Below are 21265 nucleotides of genomic sequence, written 5' to 3' on the forward strand. Positions count from 1 at the left end.
TAATAAAAGTCAACAGGAAAGGGGGAGATTTTAGTGTCAGAATCATTCCTAGTTTAAACAAGACAAAGCAGAGAAAGAAAGGGGGCAAAATTATTCTTAAAATAACACTTTAAGCCAGTATTTCTTAATGTTTGATCGGTGGAACTGTTTCCTAAATGCAAAGAGATATTCTGCCCTACCCTTCCTGTCCAGCCTCCACAACTGTCTCTAATACTTTAATGTACACTGTTATTCTAAAAAGGGATAGAGCATATGCAAATCGCAGAAATTTATTTGAACAGCAACACTTTTTTCAAGATGCATCTCTTGCTAGACTAGTGTTTCCTTTGGGGAAACAATGTTTTTAGTTATCATTTTTCGTTGTAAAATGTAGCAAGAATAAATATACAAACATACACCATAAACACTTACAAAGCTAGACCATCAGGGGCACTGATCCTTTCACAAGGAAACACACAATCACCATCTTAGAGCTTAGAAAATTCAAAGATTACTGATCTATCCAGGTTGACACTGATGAGATTCAACCCTACTCACTGACAGACAAAACCTCAGAAGCACTGAGAAACAATTCTTTGGGGCAAAGGCTGAAGTCCACCAAAGCAAACTGCTCCTGTAGAAGACTTTTTAGAAAAATACTTGACAAAGACATAACAGACAGTCCCATAAAGTCAATCATATTTCAGAAGATTTACCCAATTTATGGTCATAAATGAAAACTTTCTATGTACATTTCACTCAAACTTATAGCTTTAACTCATATACTAAAACTTTTCCTTGATAACGATATGGTGAAAGAAAATAATATTCCACATAATACTTCAATTAATGTTTCTTCAAAATTTCAATTTTAATCCATATTTGCTAAGAGATTTAAGGTCTGATGAACTTTAAGGCCACTCCATCCTTGTAATATTTTTAACTACCACCTACTTTTTTTTTTTTAAAGATTTTATTTTTTCCTTTTTCTCCCCAAAGCCCACCAGTACATAGTTGTATATTCTTCGTTGTGGGTCCTTCTAGTTGTGGTATGTGAGACGCTGCCTCAGCGTGGTCTGATGAGCAGTGCCATGTCTGCGCCCAGGATTCGAACCAACGAAACACTGGGCCGCCTGCAGCAGAGCACGCGAACTTAACCACTCGGCCACGGGGCCAGCCCCACTACCGTCTACTTTTAAATAATGGTATGTGGCAATATTCAATAATACCCAAATAACTGGAATATTGTTTACTATACTCTTAAAAAAAAAAATCCATGCTTGATTTCCAAAAAGTTCCCTGGCTATATAATTTTCCCCTTCCTAATAGATACTAATCAGATTTCTGGTATAGGTGAAATAACCTCTCACCACTAGATATTACTTTTCTTCAATCTTAACAAGCCATACTCAATGGACCTCTGCTCACTGAAGTTCTTTTGTGTTGAGCCTTATCTGTCAATAAGGGCTGTGAGTGACAAAATCAGAGCACAGTTCTAAGAGATTTCCTTTACAGTCTTTGAAGAAACACATCTATTTAAGTCACTGGATGTAGTTCTTTTAAAAGTCAAGGAGAGGGGCTGGCTCCGTGGCCGAGCGGTTAAGTTTGCACGCTCTTCTGCTGCAGGCGGCCCAGTGTTTCGTTGGTTCGAATCCTGGGTGCGGACATGGCAGTGCTCATCAAACCACGCTGAGGCAGCGTCCCACATGCCACAATTAGAAGGACCCACAATGAAGAATATACAACTATGTACCGGGGGGCTTTGGGGAGAAAAAGGAAAAAAATAAAATCTTTAAAAAAAAAAAAAGTCAAGGAGAATTCCACTTTTCATAAGGAAATGAAAGATGATGAACTACCCTGTCATTCCACAAAGGTTGTTTTCTGGGATTCCCGCTTTCATTTTGTCAGAATACATTTAGTTCTGTTCAAATTTTGCCTGATGAGAAGGTCCACATGATACTGTTGCAACAATTTGCTGAAAGGAAAACCTTCTTCTTTAAGAGGAAGTATTTTATCAATATAAGAAGCAAAAATAAAAGTGAGTTCAAGATTTTTACTTTAACTATAGAATGGTGATAGAAGAGAGACTAGAAGGGAGAAATTATAAATATGCCAATCTCTCAAACTAACTATCCCTGAAATTAGCAGTCTAAGACGCGCTGTAGTATCATCATTAATTCTTTACTGCTGGTCCCAAGATATGGGGGCTGTGGATTATTATCTAATAGTATTTAGTTCTTTCTAACAAAATTCTCCTATATCTTAAGACAAAGTTCACTCTAATGTAGTGCTTGGCTGACCCACTTATAGAACAGTTTAGAGAATAAGAAAATTAATAGATACCTGTACTGCTCTCTATTCATATAAAGCAGGATTTCTCAATCTCAGCACTATTGGCATTTTGGGCTGGATAATTCTTTGTTGTTAGGGCTGTCCTGTGCATTGCAGGATGTTTAGCAGCATCCCTGGCCTCTGTCCGCTAGATGTAGTAGCACCCCTACCCCAGTTGTGACAAACAAAAATGTCTTCAGACATTGCCAAATATCCCCTGAAGGCTCCTGGTTGAGAATTACTGATACAGAGTAAATCACTATATTGAAGATACCGTTCTGGTATTTGTAATTCATTGAATAATTATACTGAGGTATTTAAAAAAGGTTATGTTGCTATCTGGAGGGTCTGAGAACAAAGAGCAGGTAAGATTTATGAAAAAATGTTAGAAGTAGACATTTTTAGGCACAAAAGAAATAATTAGCAAAGCTGAATAGAGGTTCACATAAGGTAGAGATTATAGGTAGGAGAAAACATAAAAGATGTACTCTATAAATATAGGCCTCTATAAAACATGAGGACATAAAAAAAAGAGATAAACATGTCTCATAAGATTTTTGATAGCAGATTGACCTTTCTTACTGTCTTTAGCTTTGTTTAATATTAAAATATATAAACCTCAGGGCTGGCCCCATGGCCGAGTGGTTGGGTTCGCGAGCTCCACTGCAGGTGGCCCAGTGTTTCGTTGGTTCGAATCCTGGGCGCGGACATGGCACTGCTCATCAAACCATGCTGAGGCAGCGTCCCACATGCCACAACTAGAAGGACCCACAACGAAGAATATATAACTATGTACCGGGGGGCTTTGGGGAGAAAAAGGAAAAAGAAATAAAATCTTAAAAAAAACCCAAAAACGTAAACCGCAATATATCCTAACCTGTACTAAGAGCTAGGATAAATGAAGCTCCTAGGGGTGTCATGGTATAGGTGAAAGAATACTGGACTCCAGTCAAGAAATCTGACTTTTAGTCTCAGCTCATCACCGAATAGATAGATGTGTGACCTGCTTCAGGTCACATCACCTCACTGAGCCTTGATTTCCTCACCTCAAAAGGAGGGGATTAGACTAGACGATATTTAAAGTCTTTCTCAGCTTTGATATTTTATAATTCTGTAAGTGCCAGCTCGTAGGTGATAAACATAAAGAGAATAATGAATAAACTGTATTAAACATTCCATGGTTTTGGATCTGAGATAAAATCCAGGATTAAGCCAGAGACGAACACTCACAATGCAAGGCCCTCCGGCACATGCCCGTTTACCTTGCAGTGCAGGGGCCGACTGCGTCTGGGTTTTGGAAAGAGCAGACAGAATGCTCTCTGGGGTGATCTCCACCTTCGAGAGGATGTTTGCCAGAGGGTTGTGAGATGTGGTCGTGGCAGGTGCGGGTGTTTTCAGGCCACTGGCGAGGTTGCTGGGACTTGTAGGAGTTCCTGGAGAAGGTCTTGATGCAGGACTGACCCCTGGTGGCAGAAAGATTAACTCAAAAAATTGCAATTCAAAAATTACCTTTAAATTCATACTTTCCACTCACTTAATGGAGTTTGGTATGTTTACCGGGAATTCTTTTTTGACTGATCCACAAATGATCCATATCATGGCTTGCACAAAGAAAAAATCTGAAAATCAGACTAAGATTTGCTGTCAACTATTTGGAACACTCCTAAAATAAACAAGTTTTAAGTTTTTTTCATATGTATTCATTAGTTTCAAAAGACTCAACAGGAAGAGACCAGGGAATTTATTTCTTTTATCTCTACCAAATGGCACCTACAGCTCAGAGTCCTGCTGACTGACTATGATCAGGGCCATTACAATTGTCTAACTCAACCACTGCATAATTCCAGGTGATTAGTAAGTTGCTTGTGAAATGGCCTCTTAAATGAGATTATATAAACAACTTCCTTTACATTTTAAACACTGGATTGATATTTTAATGACCAAAAATATGAACAAGTATTTCACAAAGTAAAATAGATAAGTGAACAAAAAGAATTTTAACCACATCTTTAATCAAAGGAATACAAATTAAAACAAATGACTTTTTAAGATTGAATTTGACAAAGATTAAAACAAAACAAAACAGTGTTGGAGAGGTTGAGGAACAACAGGAACTTTCATATACCTGGAACATAAAATAGCACATTTTTGGAGATCATTTTAGTTATAATATGAAAAGACTTAAAAAACCTACATGCTGACTTTTTTTAAGAGTCTTTATCTTTTATTAACACATTTTTTTCCTGGTTTTTCTCCCCAGATCCCCCCAGTATATAGTTGTATATCTTTTTAGTTGTGGGTCCTTCTAGTTGTGGCATGTGGGATGCTGCCTCAGCGTAGCCTGATGAGCAGTACCATGTCTGCACCCAGGATCCGAACTGGTGAAACCCTGGGCTGCCAAAGCGGAGCGTGCGAACTTAACCACTCGGCCATGGGGCTGGCCCCAAGAGTCTTTATCTTTTAAAACTTGTATTTAAGGGGCTGGCCCGGCGGCGCAGCAGTTAAGTTTGCACGTACTGCTTCGGTGGCCTGGGGATCACCGCTTCGTATTCCCGGTGCAGATCTACGCACTGCTTGTCAAGCCATGCTGTTGCAGGCATCCCACATATAAAGTAGAGGAAGATGGGCATGGATGTTAGCTCACAGCCAGTATTTCTCAGCAAAAAGAGGAGGACTGGCAGCAGATGTTAGCTCAGGGCTAATCTTCCTCAAAAGAAAAAAAAAAGAAATAATAATATACAAAGTATTTATGAAGAAATAAAATAATTGCGATTTTCTACAAAATAATCAGGATTGGGTTGGACAGAGAAGAAACAAGACTGGCCATGTGTTTACAGTGCTGAGGATGAGTAAGTGGAGGTACTCTATTTTTGTATACTTTCATTAAAATTTCCATTGGAAAGAAAAGCCCTGTGTATTCACCAACTCTTTTAGGAAGGGTTATGCGTAAAATTTTAGCATCAAGGTTGTTCATTATAGTATTATTTATAACAGTGAAAAATTGGAAACATACTAGATATTCAATAATAAAGGCTTAGATAAATCATTAAATGCTATGTAACTACTAAAAATTATATAGATGAATATTTATTGACTTACAAAAACATTCATGATATGTAAATTTCTAATAGCTGGTTTCAAAACAGTATATGCACTATGCTTTAATTATTAAAAGAAAAATTACTACAAATATTTAATCTCCCCAAACATTCATTTATCCATAGGACTTGTATGGTTAGACACAAGTAGTTTCCCCTTTGGAGTAGTGGGATTATGGATATTTATTTTATTCTCTTTATTTTTTAATTTTTCTATAATGACCATGTATTGGCTTTATTTTTTAATTCAAAAAATTACTTTTAATTTTAAAAAAGTTACAAAAAAAACCAGGCTGATAGTTCAATTAGAAACATGGAAATCAGCTTTTTATCCTCTTTACTAGGCTCACTTACCAGTATTTTTCATGACTGATGTCAGGCTGCTGAGGATGGAACTGATCTTTGCCAGATCCACGTTAGCCAGGTTTGGCAAAGCCAATGCTGGGGAAGGGGAAAGAAGAGAAGTATTCACAGGCTTTGGAAGAGGTGGAGTTGCTGTCATGGTCACAGGCACTGGGGTACACGAAGAGGCCTTTGAGATACTTTCTGTTGGCTTTGTAGGTACAGAAGTGGATACAGCAGACTTCTCCATAGGTTTTTCCTTCCTGTCCTCTACTGTTGAAACAAAGGAAGGACATGATAATGCATCCTAAAACTTTCCAGATGGTACTTTCAGTATGAAACAACATGTCCTAATATTTCCTCATTTGGGGGTAAAAAGCACTATGCTTTTAGAGAAAACCACCTACTTCATGATTTTTTAAAAAGTCATACTCTTTATAATATATGATCCTTTCTGCCCTCAATATCTGCTTTTCCAAATTCTTTTTTTTTGCTGAGGAAGATTTGCCCTGAGTGAACATGCTTTGTCAATCTTCTTCTATTCTGTATGTGAGTCACTGCCACAGCATGGCCAATGACGAGTGGTGTAGGTCTGCACCTGGAAACCAAACCCAGGCCGCTGAAGCAGAGCATGCTGTACTTAACCATCAGGCCATGGGGCCAGCCCCCCAAATTCATTTTTTATCTTACTTTTATTGATCTCCTTGCATCTTCTTAGTATCTGTGTAATAAATTTGTACATTTCTGGAAGCATGTTATTATTTGGTACACAGTTGTGTTCTGTCTTTTGGTAATATTTATGTCATAAATTGTCCTGTCTTTTCTCTTCTGTTAACCTGAGAGCTTTCTAAGAGATACAAACTCTGTACATATTTTTATTTATCTTCCTTTAGCTTCCTGAAGTTGGCCTACAGGGGGGGTGCAATTAGGCACTAATTTGAAACTGCAATGTTTTAACTCTTGATGTCTTTGCAATATACTCCTTTTAATACTTTAAAAGCTAAGCAGTATATGAATAGTACATTAAATTCAACAGAAGTTAAACTGCCTGATAAGAACAATTACAAAAGCTGGAGATATCAGAAAAACAATTCACCAATCCAGGTTAATTTTGGAAGCATGGTTAACAAATGGTGGTTCTGGAATCTTTAAGATCAAGAATGACAGAAAATAAGGAATTCCAGTATGAGTCCCTCCCTTTAGAGCAGTGTTGTTCAATAGAAATATAATTCAAGCCGCATATGTAAGTTTAAATTTTCTAGTAGCCACATTAAAAAAAAAGATAAAATTAATTTTAACAATATCTTTTATCTCAATATATCCCAAATAATTTCATTTCAATAAGTTATAAATATAAAAATTATTAATGAGTTATTTCACTAAGTACTAAGTTTCTGGAATCCAGTGTATATTATTTTATAATTAGAGCACATCTCAAGTTGGCCATATTTCAAATGCTCAATAGTCACATGTAGCTAATGGCTACCAAATTGAACAGCACAGATCTTAAGCAATAATTCCTTTTTTTGCTTTTCCTCCCCCAATCCCCCCAGTACATAGTGGTATATTTTAGTTGTGGGTCCTTCTGGTTGTGGCATGTGGGATGCCGCCTCAGCATGGCCTGATGAGCAGTGCCATGTCCACACCCAGGATCTTAAGTGTCAAAACCCTGGGCTGCCAAAGCGGAGCACACGAACTTAACCACTCGGCCACAGGGCTGGCATGAGCAATATTTCTTAACCCATGTGGCATACCAAATCTTAAATCACCGCTCTAGAGACAATAATGCTACATCGGTGTTCTAATCTTATAAGAATTAAACTATCTTTTAATACCTGCCTATGATAAGATTCACTGGTGGGAAAGCAAAGCAGATAAGGAACAAGCTGTCTATTCATCACATATGGACATACCAATGATTTTTGACCCATCATCTTCCACATCTGAGAGTTCCATGTCTTCCACATCACGATTATCTGTTGCAGGCTCAGGTGTTGCAGATTTCTCACTCTCCACAGTTGGTGACTGGGATTCCTCACCTCCCATTCCCTGAAAAGGAGACTCAGAACCAGTCGGGGAGGGAGCATCCATGCTTGGCGAAGGGACTGGTGATTCTTCAGGATCTGGAAGAGTTGACTTCAACTGATCCAGCTTTTTCTTTAAATTGTTCACTCGATTAGCGAAGGTTTTGTATGCCTAAAAGAGAAAAAGAAGAGTTAACTCCTCAGAGAAAAGAACCAAGAAGCTACCATTTTGACTTTAATCAGACTGATACAAAAGAAAAAAATACCATCTGTCAAATCATGGAGTAGTTTTCAATCTCTACTTTTTGTATTCCGTAAGTGAAAAGGACCATCCACGCAGTTGCCTAAGTTAGAAACCTAGAGGTTATCTGTAATTCATCCTCCCTTGCTCTCTTCTATCCACCCAATCAACCACTATTTACTGAGAGCCTAAATGTGCTGGCCACTATTCTAGGTAATGGAGATACAGCAATGACTAAGAAGACAGAAAAAATCAAATCTATAAAGTACAGCCTGGGAGGTCAAATACTATTGATTTTTTTAAAAAATAAATTTTATTTTACAAGAATTTTAGGTATACAAAATTACTGTGAAGATAACAGAGAGTTCCCACATATCCTGCATCCAATTTTACCTATTATTAACATCTAACATTCGTATGATATACTTGTTATAATTAATGAACCTATTTTGATAATTATTATTAACTAAAGTCCACATACTTTATTCAGGTTTCCTCAGTTTTTATCTAATGTCCTTTTTCTGTCCAGGATCCCATGCAGGATACCACAGTTCACTTAGGAGTCATGTCTGCTTAGGCTCTTCTTGTTTGTGACAGTTTGTTAGACTTTCACTGTTTTTGATGACTCTAACAGTTTTGAAAAGTCCTGGTCAGGTATTTTGCAGACTGTCCCTCAACTGAGATTTTCTGATATTTATCTCATGATTAGACTGTGGTTATGGCTTTCTGGGAGGAAGACCACAGAGTAAAGTGCTACTGTCATCACATTATATCAAGAGTACATACAATCAATATGATGTACCACTGCTGATGTTATGATCACCTGACTTAAATCCTAGTGATCTGATTATCTTAACTGCCAATGCCTTAAAGCTATGTCTCTTTTTCCTTTTTTATTGTTAAGAGCCTTGGCCCATTAGGATTGTGAAATAATTTTGGTTGGTCATTCAAGAAGCATTATTTTAAAAATGGAGGGGCCAGCCCCGTGGGCAAGTGGTTAAGTTCATGCACTCTGCTTCAGCAGCCTGGGGCTCACTGGTTTGGATCCTGGGTATAGACCTTTGCACTGCTTGTTGGGTCATGCAGTGGTGGCATCCCACATAGAAGAACTAAAATAACCAACAACTAGGATCTATGTACTGGAGCTTGGGGAGGAAAAAAAAAAAAGAGGAAGATTGGCAACAGATGTTAGCTCAGGGCCAATCTTCCTCACCAAAAAAAAAGAAAAAGAAATAAAAAATAGTCTAGAGGGGATAAAAAAGAACAAATAAAACAGAGCAGAAATCTAAGAGTACATGAGACATGTAACTGGAATCCAAGAAGGAGAAGAGAAAGAATGGAAGAGAAGAAATAACAGAATTCTATATCAAGAGAAAATATTTCACAGAAACCAAAGTAAAATAAAGACATTTTCAGATAAACAAAATCTGAGAAATTTATCACCAGCAGTCCTGTACTACAAAAAATGCTAAAGGATTCAGGCTGAAGGGAAATGATCCCAGATAGAAATGTGGATCGGCAAAAGGGAATGAAGAACACCAGAAATCGTGAATATGTGAGTAAATATAGAAGAGTATGTTTTTTTCCTTAATTTCTTTAAAAGTCTACTGACTGTTTAAGACAAAATTAATAAAAATTATCAACTATATAAAATATATGCAAGTAAAATAGGTAACAATAGCATAAAGATCTGGGGGAAGGGAACTCTATTATTGTAAGGTTCTCACACTGTAATTGAAGTGATAGAATATTAATTTAAGGTATTATTATAACAATATTAAGATAGTAATATTAAATTAACACAGTTTAAAGAGGTAAGTTAGGGATGTATACTGTAATGCCCCCAGAGCAACCACTAAGAGAGGGAGTGAGAGAGAGATAGGGAGGAAAGGAGAGAGGAAGTTGGGGACGGAAGGAAAGTGAGGAAGGGAGAGATAGCAACAAGAAGAGATAAAATGGAATCTAAAAATTACTTTATTAACAACAACAAAAAAGGCAGAAAAGGAATAACAAAGAAACAAAGGACAGATGGGACAAACAGAAAACAAGTATCAATATGGCAGACAAACGCAAGCATATCAACAAATGAAATAAACACTCCAATTAAAAGGTAAAGATTGTCAGACTGAATTAAAAAACAACAATAAAACAAAAACAAGATGCAACTAAGTGCTGTTTGTAAAAGACACACCCAAATATACAAATTTATGGGATGCAGCTCAGAAGGAAATTTATTGTATTAATACCTTTTTAAAAAAGCTGAAAATCAATTACCTAAATATTCATCTGAAGAAATTAGAAAAAGAAAGAAATTAAATAATGTAGAAGAAAGAATATCTCCCAGTGTACTGCATATAACGAGTAAGTTTCGTTTTGTAAAACTTTTGCTGTGTGTATATGCACATGCTTGTTTGCAGATCTCAGTTTCCACGTAAAATCTTTCTTGTGGATTGTAGTCAAAACCTTTTAGAAAATACTGCTTAGAGGTTTAGTTTTTCAACATAAGCCAACCTGGATTACTTCAACAAGCTCCTAAGTTGTCTCTCTGCCCCTAATATTCTCCATTCTGCTAGCTAGATTTGAAAATGCAGACCTTATCACATGACTAGCAAAATTAAAATCCTACAACTGCCTCCCACTGCTTTCTGGGTAAAATTCAAAGGCCTTAAAATAAATACCAGGACTTTTCTTCCTGACTACCTCTCCAGTTTTATTTATCACTATCTCATACACACCCAGCTATAAGAAACTACTCTCAGGCCCACCAACTTTGCTGTGCTCTTATGTTCCCATGCTCTTTTATTTTCTTCTTCTCCCCAAAGCCCCCCAGTACATGGTTGTATATTCTAGTTGTGAGTGCCTCTGGAAGTGGTATGTGGGACGTGGTCTCAGCATGGCTTGATGAGCAGTACCAGGTCCACGCCCAGGATCCGAACTGGTGAAACCATGGGCTGCCAAAGCGGAGCGCACAAACTTAACCATTCAGCCAAAGGGCCGGACCCCCAAGCTTTTGAAAATGCTCTTCAGAGAATACGGGCTTTCATTTAGCTAACTCTTGCAATTTCAGAGTTCAGCTCCTTTGGGAAATTTTTCTCCCTATCTTCCAGCTCCACTTTCAAATCAGCTAAAGCACCTATTAAATCTGTTTTCACAGTACTATAGTTACCTCTATTATAGCATTTATTACACAAAATTACAATTATGTGTTTTCATTGTATTTTCTGCATCACATCAAAAGAGTTCTATAAGAATAGAGTCTCTGTCTTTTTTCTCTGTATTACACAACGCTTGACATAGAATAAGCGCTCAATAAATGCTTGCTGAATAAACCTCTCCCAGACATTTGCTGAGGAGCCTCCAAAACAGACTAAATGACTTTATATGATTTCATATATAAGGGCCCTAGGGACTATTATAGGTCAACACTCAAAAATTATAAAATGGTCTTTTGGTCAAAATGATGAACTGACCATTCCCATTCATGGTTTCTCCTTCCTAAGACTCCTATAAAATGAATTGCAAAGGAATACAAAAAGGAATAAACCAACAAGAAGCAGCAAACCTGAGAAACAGATTTCCGCATATTTTCAGAAGACAAAGTGTGCAAAGTGAGGAGGCAGGGTGGAGAAAAACGAGGTTAGGAGTATGCAGAAAGGAGCTGATTTGTCTTGCAGAATCCCTGAGAGGCTTTGATCCAGGAAATGATGAGTATAAAAGGGTTGAGTGAGTAGTGGGATTGATGTCACAATAATTAATTAAAAGTGTGAATACCAAACATTCACTACCACTTCCTCTGCAATCTTCATACTTGGCAGCCTAGGCACTATGCCCCGGGCAAAAAAAATATGAGTTCCTTCCTAAAGAGTTAAAATATCTGGGCAAAAGACTCTAGCCTTCTGACATTCAGGGCTCCTCCTACCCTAAGAGCCAGCTCCTCACGTGTCACAGACTTTAACGGTTAAACCCAAGAGTACATAATCCCTACCTACATACAGAGAACCTCTCAATTTTTTCATATCTCATTCTTAAATATGAATGGACAAAGAGATATTATCTGACTTTTGAGGAAAAGCAGAATGATAAAAGAAAAAGTCCAAGATAATTAGAGGGGGGAAAAAGACCCTAGAGGAAAATAAGACAATTCAGGAAAGACAAAAAAGTTGTATCCTCAAAGACATCATATACTGGATCCATAAAATGAGAAAGAGCTGCCATAAAAAAGGAACAGAGATCAAAAGCGAATTCTTAGAAATTTAAAATATTAATGTCAAACATAAATATGAAAAGATGAAGCTGGAAGATAAAGTCGAAATCTTCCAGAAAGCAGAACAAAAAGATTAAAGTTGAGAAAACACAGGACACACAGGTGATCAATCTGGGAAGTCCAGCATCTGATTAATCAATATTCCAGAAAGAGAAAATAAAGAAAATAAAGATAAAGAAATTATCTCATAGTTGAAGAATACCAATCTTTAGACTGAAAGAGCACACCAAGTAAACCTAGAATAAATGAAAAAAAGAAAATCTCACATGTCGACATATCACTGTAAAAATTTCAGAACACCATGGATAAAATCCCTAAAGCTTCTTGCAAAGACTTCATATCAACATATTAAAGACAATGGAGTAATGTCTTCTAAGCTATGAGGGAAAATGATTTTCAACCAGGCAACTATCAAAGCAAATGTGAAAACAGAATAAAGACATTTTTAGATATAAGAACTCAAAAAATTTCTCTCTTGCAAAGCTTTTTTTGGGGGGAAATTAATTGAGGATGTGCTCCAGCAAAACAAGACAGAAAACCAAGAAAAGAAGACATGGAATCTGGAAAATAGAGGGCTCATATAAAAATAGCAGTAAAGAGTGGTCCTAGTATGAAATCTAGAGACCTAGAGAGCAGGAAATGGAAAACTCCAAAATTTCTAATATACCCACAGTTACTGTAAGGCCTTGCAGTGAACAATGTTTACATAGTTATAATATAAACTTTGTCTATTAATTTTCAACCTTTAAAGCAAGGAAATAAGACAATTATGATTATAAAATGGAATGTAAATATTATCAACCTTGACAATGTAGTCTACTGAAGTTGGGAAACTAAAGGGATAGACGAAAACTAATGGGAAAGAATAGGGATGTTAATATCCTCATTTTACAATGTGAGGAGACTACAGTCAGTGGTCAAAAAATAGTATATATAGTAGTTCAATTTACAAAGGTAATCAATATATTTAAAACAGTTACATAATGATATTGGGAGAGGGGGAAGGCAGGTGAGCATAAGCTAAATTCTCATTTGTCATACCAAGTTAACAGATATTTCTTAAACAGGATAAATCAAGAAAGAACAATATAGGCATATTATTTAGAAATATGGAGACAAAACCCAGAAAAAGTAGCTAAATGAGTTAAGAGAAACTGCTTTTAGGAAGTGGGACTGGTGGGATCTACAGTACTATATGCTTTTATGATAGTGACTAAAAATTAAGTAAGTATAGGGGCCGCCCCGTGGCCGAGTGGTTAAGTTCCTGCGCTCCACTTCGGCGACCCAGGGTTTCGCCGGTTCGGATCCTGGGCGCGGACATGGCACCACTCATCAGGCCATGCTGAGGCGGTGTCCCATATGCCACAACTAGAAGGACCCACAACTAAAAATACACAACTATGTACCGGGGGACCTTTGGGGAGAAAAAGGAAAAATAAAATCTTATAAAAAAAAAGAGAGAACCATAAGTGTGTTTAAAAAAAAATTAAGTAAGTATAAAATGGACAGTTTCTTTCAGAGGCCATTAGACAAATATCCAATCATTAACACTCCTTCCAGTGGAGGTGGGAACAGAGAGGGTCCTTAATTCAGTCAACTTGCATAAAATTTAGTAACGATGTTTCCATCAAACTAGATGGTTAAAAAAAAAGGTTATATATACTTCTGCCTTATTTTATATATTACCTGTACAAGATTACTAACTCTCTTCAAAAGTGACTTCATCTGTGAACTGGAGATAAGAATGCTTATCCTCATAGAGTTAGGTAACACATATAAACAGTCACTGACATATAGGAAAGCAATCAATATAAGATATCTTTAATTATTACTTACATTGGCCACCACTTTTACTTCTTTGTACTGTGCTTCGTAAAAAATTCCCGCATTTTCCAGTGCTTCTGTTAGTGAGGGTCCATTTTTCACCTGCTTATCTAATCCATTCACAAATTCCTCCAGCTTGGAGCTTGCTTCTTCAAATTCTTTGGAGAACTTCTTCCCACCTGTCTTATCTAAAATAACAGAGGAAGTATTCATTTTAGGATAAAAAGTAAAAAAATTTAACCTTTTGAAGAAAACCCCTCTCCAGATGATCTGTGAACCTGTTCTTGCTGCCTTACTGTGTAACAGTCTCTTAGTTTCACCTTAAAGAAGCTTCTCCAAATGACAAAAATCACAAAACAGATTATTAAAATGATTCATGTGAATCTGCTAGAGTTCAGCAAGAGAGCATTAGGAAGGCACCTGTAATTAAGGTACAGAAAATAAAGTCCAACTAAAAGAAAGTTTATTGATTGCTTTTCTTCACAAATTTGATGCCACACTGCTAACTTAGGAATAACAGAATGAGGCTCAATTCTGTTCACTTATACCATTAAGTTTTACTCTATAGAATGTATAAAATATGTCTCTTAGATGAGAAAACTAAGGTTCAGAAAAGTCAAGATAAAGTGACCTCTGTGTGTATAACATTAAAAATTCTTTCCAATCTGAAGAAGATTCCTGATAATTTCATATCAGAAGAATAATAAACCATGAATTATTTCTTCCAACAACAGTGACATTACAAACTGTTACTTACTTTCCTAAGTATACTTATTTCCCCATGACTGTTGGAATATGGCTTTAGATATGGGCACAAATTTTGGCTTTGCCTCTTATCAGCTGTGTGACTTGGGCAAACTACTCATCTCCTTTGGAAGCCTCAGATTTCCCATTTATAAAACAGGTTTTTAATACGATTCTGAGTTGTTGTAAGGATTAAACTAGGTAACATATACTAACTTTAAAGCATGGTACAAGAACAAAATAGGTGCCAAAATGAATATGTAGTAGCCATTTACTAACTATTTCAAAAATATTTATCATATACCTATTATGCACCAGGCATTGCTCTCGGCACTGGGATACAGCAATGAACAAATAGGGATAATTTCTACCTTCATGAGATTTACATTCTAAAAATTAATAATATGATTATTGCTTATAATTCACAATGTTAGAAAAAGAGAGCAACTAACTAGATTTTATAAGGCATTACAGTAACCTTATTAAAGATCACACCCAAACCAGTTAATTACACATGTGAGACACACTTGTCTAGATATAACCCAATACATTAAGAAAGCACTAGAAGTGGGGAAAAGGACAGAATTTGTTTGTTGGGTTTTTTAAACTTATTTTTTCTCCAGCTTTATTGAGATATAATCAACACGTAACACTGTGTAAGCTTAAGGTTCACAATGTGAAGGACATGAATTTACCTATGAAAAGTATATGCAGGAAATTACAACCTGGGAAACCAGAGGTGCTACAACTGCTCTCCACAACCTAAGGTTCTCTTTATGGGAGAAGCCACTGTGATCTGAAAATGACAGATCTGGAAAGAAAATCTGAGTTATTCTATTTAAAGGGATATAAGCATTACCTTTTAAGCATTTGAGGGTTTCTGTGCTACACACATCTACCCTCATTGTTGACAGCTGTTTTTCCTTCAATTCTATTTGATCTTCTGAGCGCTTGTACAGCAACAGCTCTTCAATGAGGGCCTGAGACTGAACACACACCAGAGTCATACTTCATTTATGAGATGATTCACTTTTCCATTTTTCCCCACTAAAATAAAATATGACTAAAACCTAACAAAACTCCAAGAGGAAAAAGTTCTTCATGTTTCCTCAATCAGGGATATTAATATCAATTCTCATGTCAAAATCATATTTTGTTATACACTTTAAAGATCCTTTTCCTTGTTATTTAAAGCTAATTTAAGGATACAGGGTTAAGACCGAAACAGACAAAGGTCCACTTATATCCACTTTAAATTTTAATTAGATAAGCATAGTCTTACTATATTAACACTAAGAAAATTCTAATTTAGAAAGATGAATCCCTTGTTGGGGGGGTTCAATAAAGAACTCAACTGGTAAAAGATATTCTGGAAGAAGGTTATTTCTTCCGTTAGGGGAAGAGATAAAACTTGAAGACATCTGATTGCAATCTGGATTCCTTTAGAACAACTCAAACATGTTTAAAATATAACTGATGTACAACTGAATAAAAATAAACCTTACTGGACTGTATAGGAATCTAACACAAAAGGGGTGAACAATGCTTTGGCATGTTAAACATATTCTGTAACTTACTCGAAATTCAGCAACTATCTTAGACTTGAGAGCAGCTTTTGGATTCGTGGATGCTGTTGGAATTAAACAAAAGATCATTAAGAATACAGACACAAAAAGTCAACTAATATTTAGGAAGATTTTCAACTCTATAGTTAAGGGTGTAGTCTTTGACTATGTGTCAAACATGCACATTTAATCATGATACAATTCCTAGAATAAACAATGGAATACGAAATTTCAACACTCCTAAGTATAGTCAATATAAAAATATACTATTTAGACGAGTCTAACCTACTTACCTCCAACAGACCCTTTAAGTGACAAAGTCCTAGAATTACTCATTTGGAGATACTGAGATACATAAAGTACATTTTCTCCTAGTCTGACTGAGTGTAAGAGGATCTCAATACTTCAAATTAAGAGTGTTCAGGAGCAAGACATCCAATTAATCCTGAGCACTGGCTGAAGAAAATTACCTAAAACATTAACTCTATTCGTATGTATTTAGCTTAAGATTCCTTTTTTCTGTCGACTCAATTCACAGCAAAAATAGGCAGGGAGAGTTCTAAGTACATTACCACTGCAGTTGAACTTTGGCTGAAATGATGACTCCTGTTGTTCCTAAGCATGCAATTTATGACCAAAAGGATGTCAGAGGACTCCCTTATGATGATGAATATCATATGCTTGCTGGAGCAAAACCATCCCAAGTGTCTTGTTTCACCTCCCAATTCTCACTCTCTTTTACCTTGTTCCCTCCACACCTTCAAGTCTTTCTCAATATTCCTCAGTGTGGCCCACAGCAGCCTACAACATGCAGTATTTCACTCCCTTGTTCTCATGCTGGGTAAACATGATAAACATAGCAGGAGCTCCTGTTAAGAGAATGAGGTTCTGGCCAGGATTTGAGGCCCATGTCTAATCTGTAGAGTGTATCCCCAAATCTGAAGGATTTCATGGCTCCCACAGAAATGCTTCTTAATGCCTAGTCTCCTCTTCAGCTCTGTTAATGCCAGCTGGCTCTAACTTCATTATCTTTGAACCTGAGGGTTAGCCTGGGCACTATCAAGTATTTTTTTTCTTCTTTCAATCCCCCAACTACTCTTGAATCTTCACTCATTTAAACCCTTTTTCTGCATTTCCTTTGCTTAAAAGCAGCTTTTTTTTTTTTTTAGAAGTAACTCCATGATGGCTTGTTTAGTGTAAGTCACTGGGAGCCTCCCAGGCCTGGAAAACACAGGCTTGCCCATGGTTTATGCCAGGTACGATGTCAAATGGTCTACATTTTCTTCAGCTCCAAAAAGAGGAGGTAATTTTATATTAGTTGAGATTTTGTTCCTTACTTTGTGATTTCTTCCACTGCTTATTCGGTTGTTTGTTCAGATTTTCTTTCAGCTGCTTCTGAGTTTTGAAAGTGGTACCTGGAAAACATTTCAGTTTTTGCAATCTGGCATTATGGGAAGCTGTTCTGTCTGTCCACTTCAGTGTCAAAGTTGTAGCATGAAAAAAGGCAGTCCGAGACTGTGTTCTTTCTTTCCTTTTCTTTCATTTTTATAAAAAAAATTAAAACACCCACCATATCTAAGAAGCTGTCAAATAAACATCATTTCTATAATCAATGAAATTACTAATTTTGAGAAGAATAGGGCAGTAAGCTAAAAATACCAGTTAACACATTCAAATGAAGAATTTAACAGCTTCTTAGAAGGTATTATTTTTAAAGTAAAGCTCTAGTCAAACAATGGTCACGGTATCAAATATCACCAGCCTCCATTCAATGACTTAATTACACGCATCTAACATATAGAAACTAAACAACTTAAAAAACAGATACACAACTTACTGCAAATCTAAACTACAATAGAGACAGAAGAATGTCGATATATGCTTAATGTCAAATATCTTAGTAAAAACTGGAACCCTGTCCAACAATCCTCCAACAGTAAAAGGACAGGACAGTAATTATTAAACACAAAAATGAACAGTTTAAAACACTCAAAGTAAAGCAAATGCAGGAAAATAATCAGATGGCCATCATCACTGAATATACTTGACTTTCTTTAGTCAATAAAAATAAAATTCAACCCTCCCCAAAACAATTCTACTTAAGTTTTAAGTCAAACAGATCTTTGTAAGCATTTAATTTTATATAAATAGGGCCAAATACAAAACTTTATTTTTCATTATTAAGCAACAAGACCAGATCTATAAAACACATACAATTTTAAAGACTGAACAATGACACAAATTTTCCTTTTAGGATAGAAAAGATACTTACTCAAAGCTTCTCTTAATGCCATAATCATTTCTTCTGGGTATACATTTCTATCTTCCCAGATTTTAAAGATTCGTTCTATAGACTTAGAGACAGATGGATCCCTGAGGAGAAAGGAAAAGTGAGACAGACATAAAAACGTTAACTTATATCTTAAACTAGAAATCTGAAAATAAAGTTGTCAACAAGATTATTTGCCAAATGTTTTCTGATGTTTATTTTAAAACATTTTTTTTTCAGAGTGCCTAGGACTAAAATCTTACTTAAACACTCTTTTCAACACTTTTTATCAATGACATAGATGAGGCTATGAATGACATACTGAACTTTTAGAGGCATATGAAGTTGAGAGGGCTAGCTGATGTGCCCATTGACACAACTGGTATCCCAAAACATAGGCTGAATCTAGGAAGAGGATATCTAATAAGGGAAAAGCTGGTCCAAACAGCCAATTGCACTAGTGTAAATGAGAAGACAAAGGCTTAGCAATGCTGTGCGGTTTTCTTCTTCTTAAAGGTTTGGTCGAAAATAATCACGAGTCAATCACATACTATGACATGTTTTCCAAAAAGTTATCACCTAATACTATAAGAATACACATCAAAATGAGGGAGGTGAGGAGTATCACTTTACTTTGTTTGCTTCACAGATGGGCTTCTGCGTCAGGCTGGTCATCTTACTTAAGGAGGAAAATGATTGCAGTAGAAGTGCTTGACAAATAATTACCAGGAAGCAAAAATTAAAATTATATTTTATGTGGAATTGTAGAAGAAACAAAAAACAGTGCAGGGAGGACATTAACTGTTGTAAAGAAGAGGGATCAAACTGGTTTTGTGTGATCCCAGGAGGCAAAATAAAGACAAAGGCATACAGTTACAGAGAATGAAATTTCATTCTAACCAATCTGTCAAAGAACTGAGAACATTCTAACATTCTTTTTTTTAAATTTATTTTTAAAGATTGGCACCTGAGCTAAAAACTGTTGCCAATCTTTTTTTTTTCTCCCCAAATCACCCCAGTACATAGTTGTATATTTTAGTTGTGAGTCCTTCTAGTTGTGGCATGTGGGATGCCGCCTCAGCATGGCCTGATGAGCGGTGCCATGTCCGTGCTCAGGATCCGAACCAGCGAAACCCCGGGCCGCTGAAGTGGAGCACGTGAACTTAACCACTCGGCCCTCTAACATTCTTAACAGATCTGTCAAAAGACAAAAACAGGGAAAAAACAAAAAACAAAACAGGAACTTATCCTTTCTCTAAGCAAATCCATCAACTCTTAAGAAGACTGAAGAAACTGAACTATGTCAACTTTATGGCCCCTTTCAAACAGGAGAGTCCATGAATCCATAACATCACAGTTCACAAAGGACTTTTTATGGCCTAATAACAACATGCACAGGAAACAGAGAAAACTGTACTAAGCGTCTAGAAAATTTTATTTTCTAGAGATTTATTAACCAGAATGGACAGACGCTATTCTTGTTTCTTTTCTTAGGCTTTGTATGCTGACATCTTTCCTCTTATTATCAAAGAAATACATATACACTTACATATAATAGTATATATACCATTTATATAATAGTACTTGTATTTATAGTGTATATCCTAGTATATATAGCACTTATGACTATCATATATTACAGACACTAGAATATATAAATATATTACATATTATAAATACTATAAATGTATGTATACGTAACACTGAAAAAATTATAGAAAAGTATAAAGAAAATTCCACTCATTTCCACCAAATGGAGATTCACAGCATACCAATTTCAGCATTATCTTCTAGTATTTTTTTCCCCATGGATGCAGTATTGTATTTGAAATCAATTTTATACGTGTGTGTGCACATAACTGTACTCTATTCTATTCATTTAGCAAAACAAGCACTTCCCAATGTTCTAATCAACTCTTTATAAGCATTACTTTTAATGACTACACAATACTCCATATGTAACTGCTCCAAAATTTACCACCTGCCTACCATTGGATACTTAAGTTGTTTCTGGACTTCTGTTACTATAATTAATGCTGCAATAAGTATCTTTTGGTCAAAGCCTCTTTTTCTCCTTAATAATGCCAAAATGCTTTCTAATAGGGTTGTACCAATTTATACTTGTACCACTAATATGAAGTTTACTGTTCACCATACTTCTGCAGCAATGGTTAGTCTCATTTGTTTGTATTTGTAATCTCAATTTAACCATTTCCCTTTCTCTAAAAATTTTTACTCAAAATTTTCAAATATACTTCAAAGTAGAATCACCCAGATCCAAAAAATCATCAAGATTTTGCCATATTTTCTCCATCTATCTTTTTCTTTTTTGCTGAAGTATTTTAAAGCAAATTTCAGCTATTGTGTCATTTTACCCCAGTCTAAAAAAATTCTAATATTTTGCTGTATAGCTATAGTACTACTACCATGCCTGATAAAATTAACAGTAATTCTCTGACATTGTCTACATTCATTCCATAATCAAATTTCCCTGAATGTTTCAACGTCATTTTACTGTTAGTGTGTTTGAATTGGAATCCAAAGGTCAACATGCTACATTTGGTTAGGGTGCTTAAGTCTCTTT

The 21265-nt window shown here is 36.1% G+C and overlaps 1 protein-coding gene across 8 annotated transcripts in view; it reads right to left on the reverse strand.

Annotated features, from left to right (window-relative positions):
- The window catches only part of RPRD2 (regulation of nuclear pre-mRNA domain containing 2), an 89111-nt gene that overhangs the window by 6939 nt on the left and 60907 nt on the right, over positions 1–21265 (reverse strand). For 4 of the 8 annotated variants that reach the window (XM_070607125.1, XM_070607124.1, XM_070607120.1 and 1 more), the window contains exons 3-10: positions 18685–18785; positions 17750–17827; positions 16425–16477; positions 15707–15833; positions 14116–14291; positions 7664–7946; positions 5763–6023; positions 3573–3773 (exon numbers count right to left, since the gene is read on the reverse strand). In XM_070607125.1, the coding sequence (XP_070463226.1) occupies positions 3573–3773; positions 5763–6023; positions 7664–7946; positions 14116–14291; positions 15707–15833; positions 16425–16477; positions 17750–17827; positions 18685–18785 (1280 nt within the window). The remainder of the gene's footprint in view (positions 1–3572; positions 3774–5762; positions 6024–7663; positions 7947–14115; positions 14292–15706; positions 15834–16424; positions 16478–17749; positions 17828–18684; positions 18786–21265) is intronic. The other 4 variants (XM_070607126.1, XM_008514908.2, XM_070607121.1 and 1 more) reach the window with 1 other exon arrangement.

Source organism: Equus przewalskii, unplaced genomic scaffold, assembly GCF_037783145.1.
Source record: "Equus przewalskii isolate Varuska unplaced genomic scaffold, EquPr2 ChrUn-10, whole genome shotgun sequence".
NCBI lineage: Eukaryota > Metazoa > Chordata > Mammalia > Perissodactyla > Equidae > Equus > Equus przewalskii.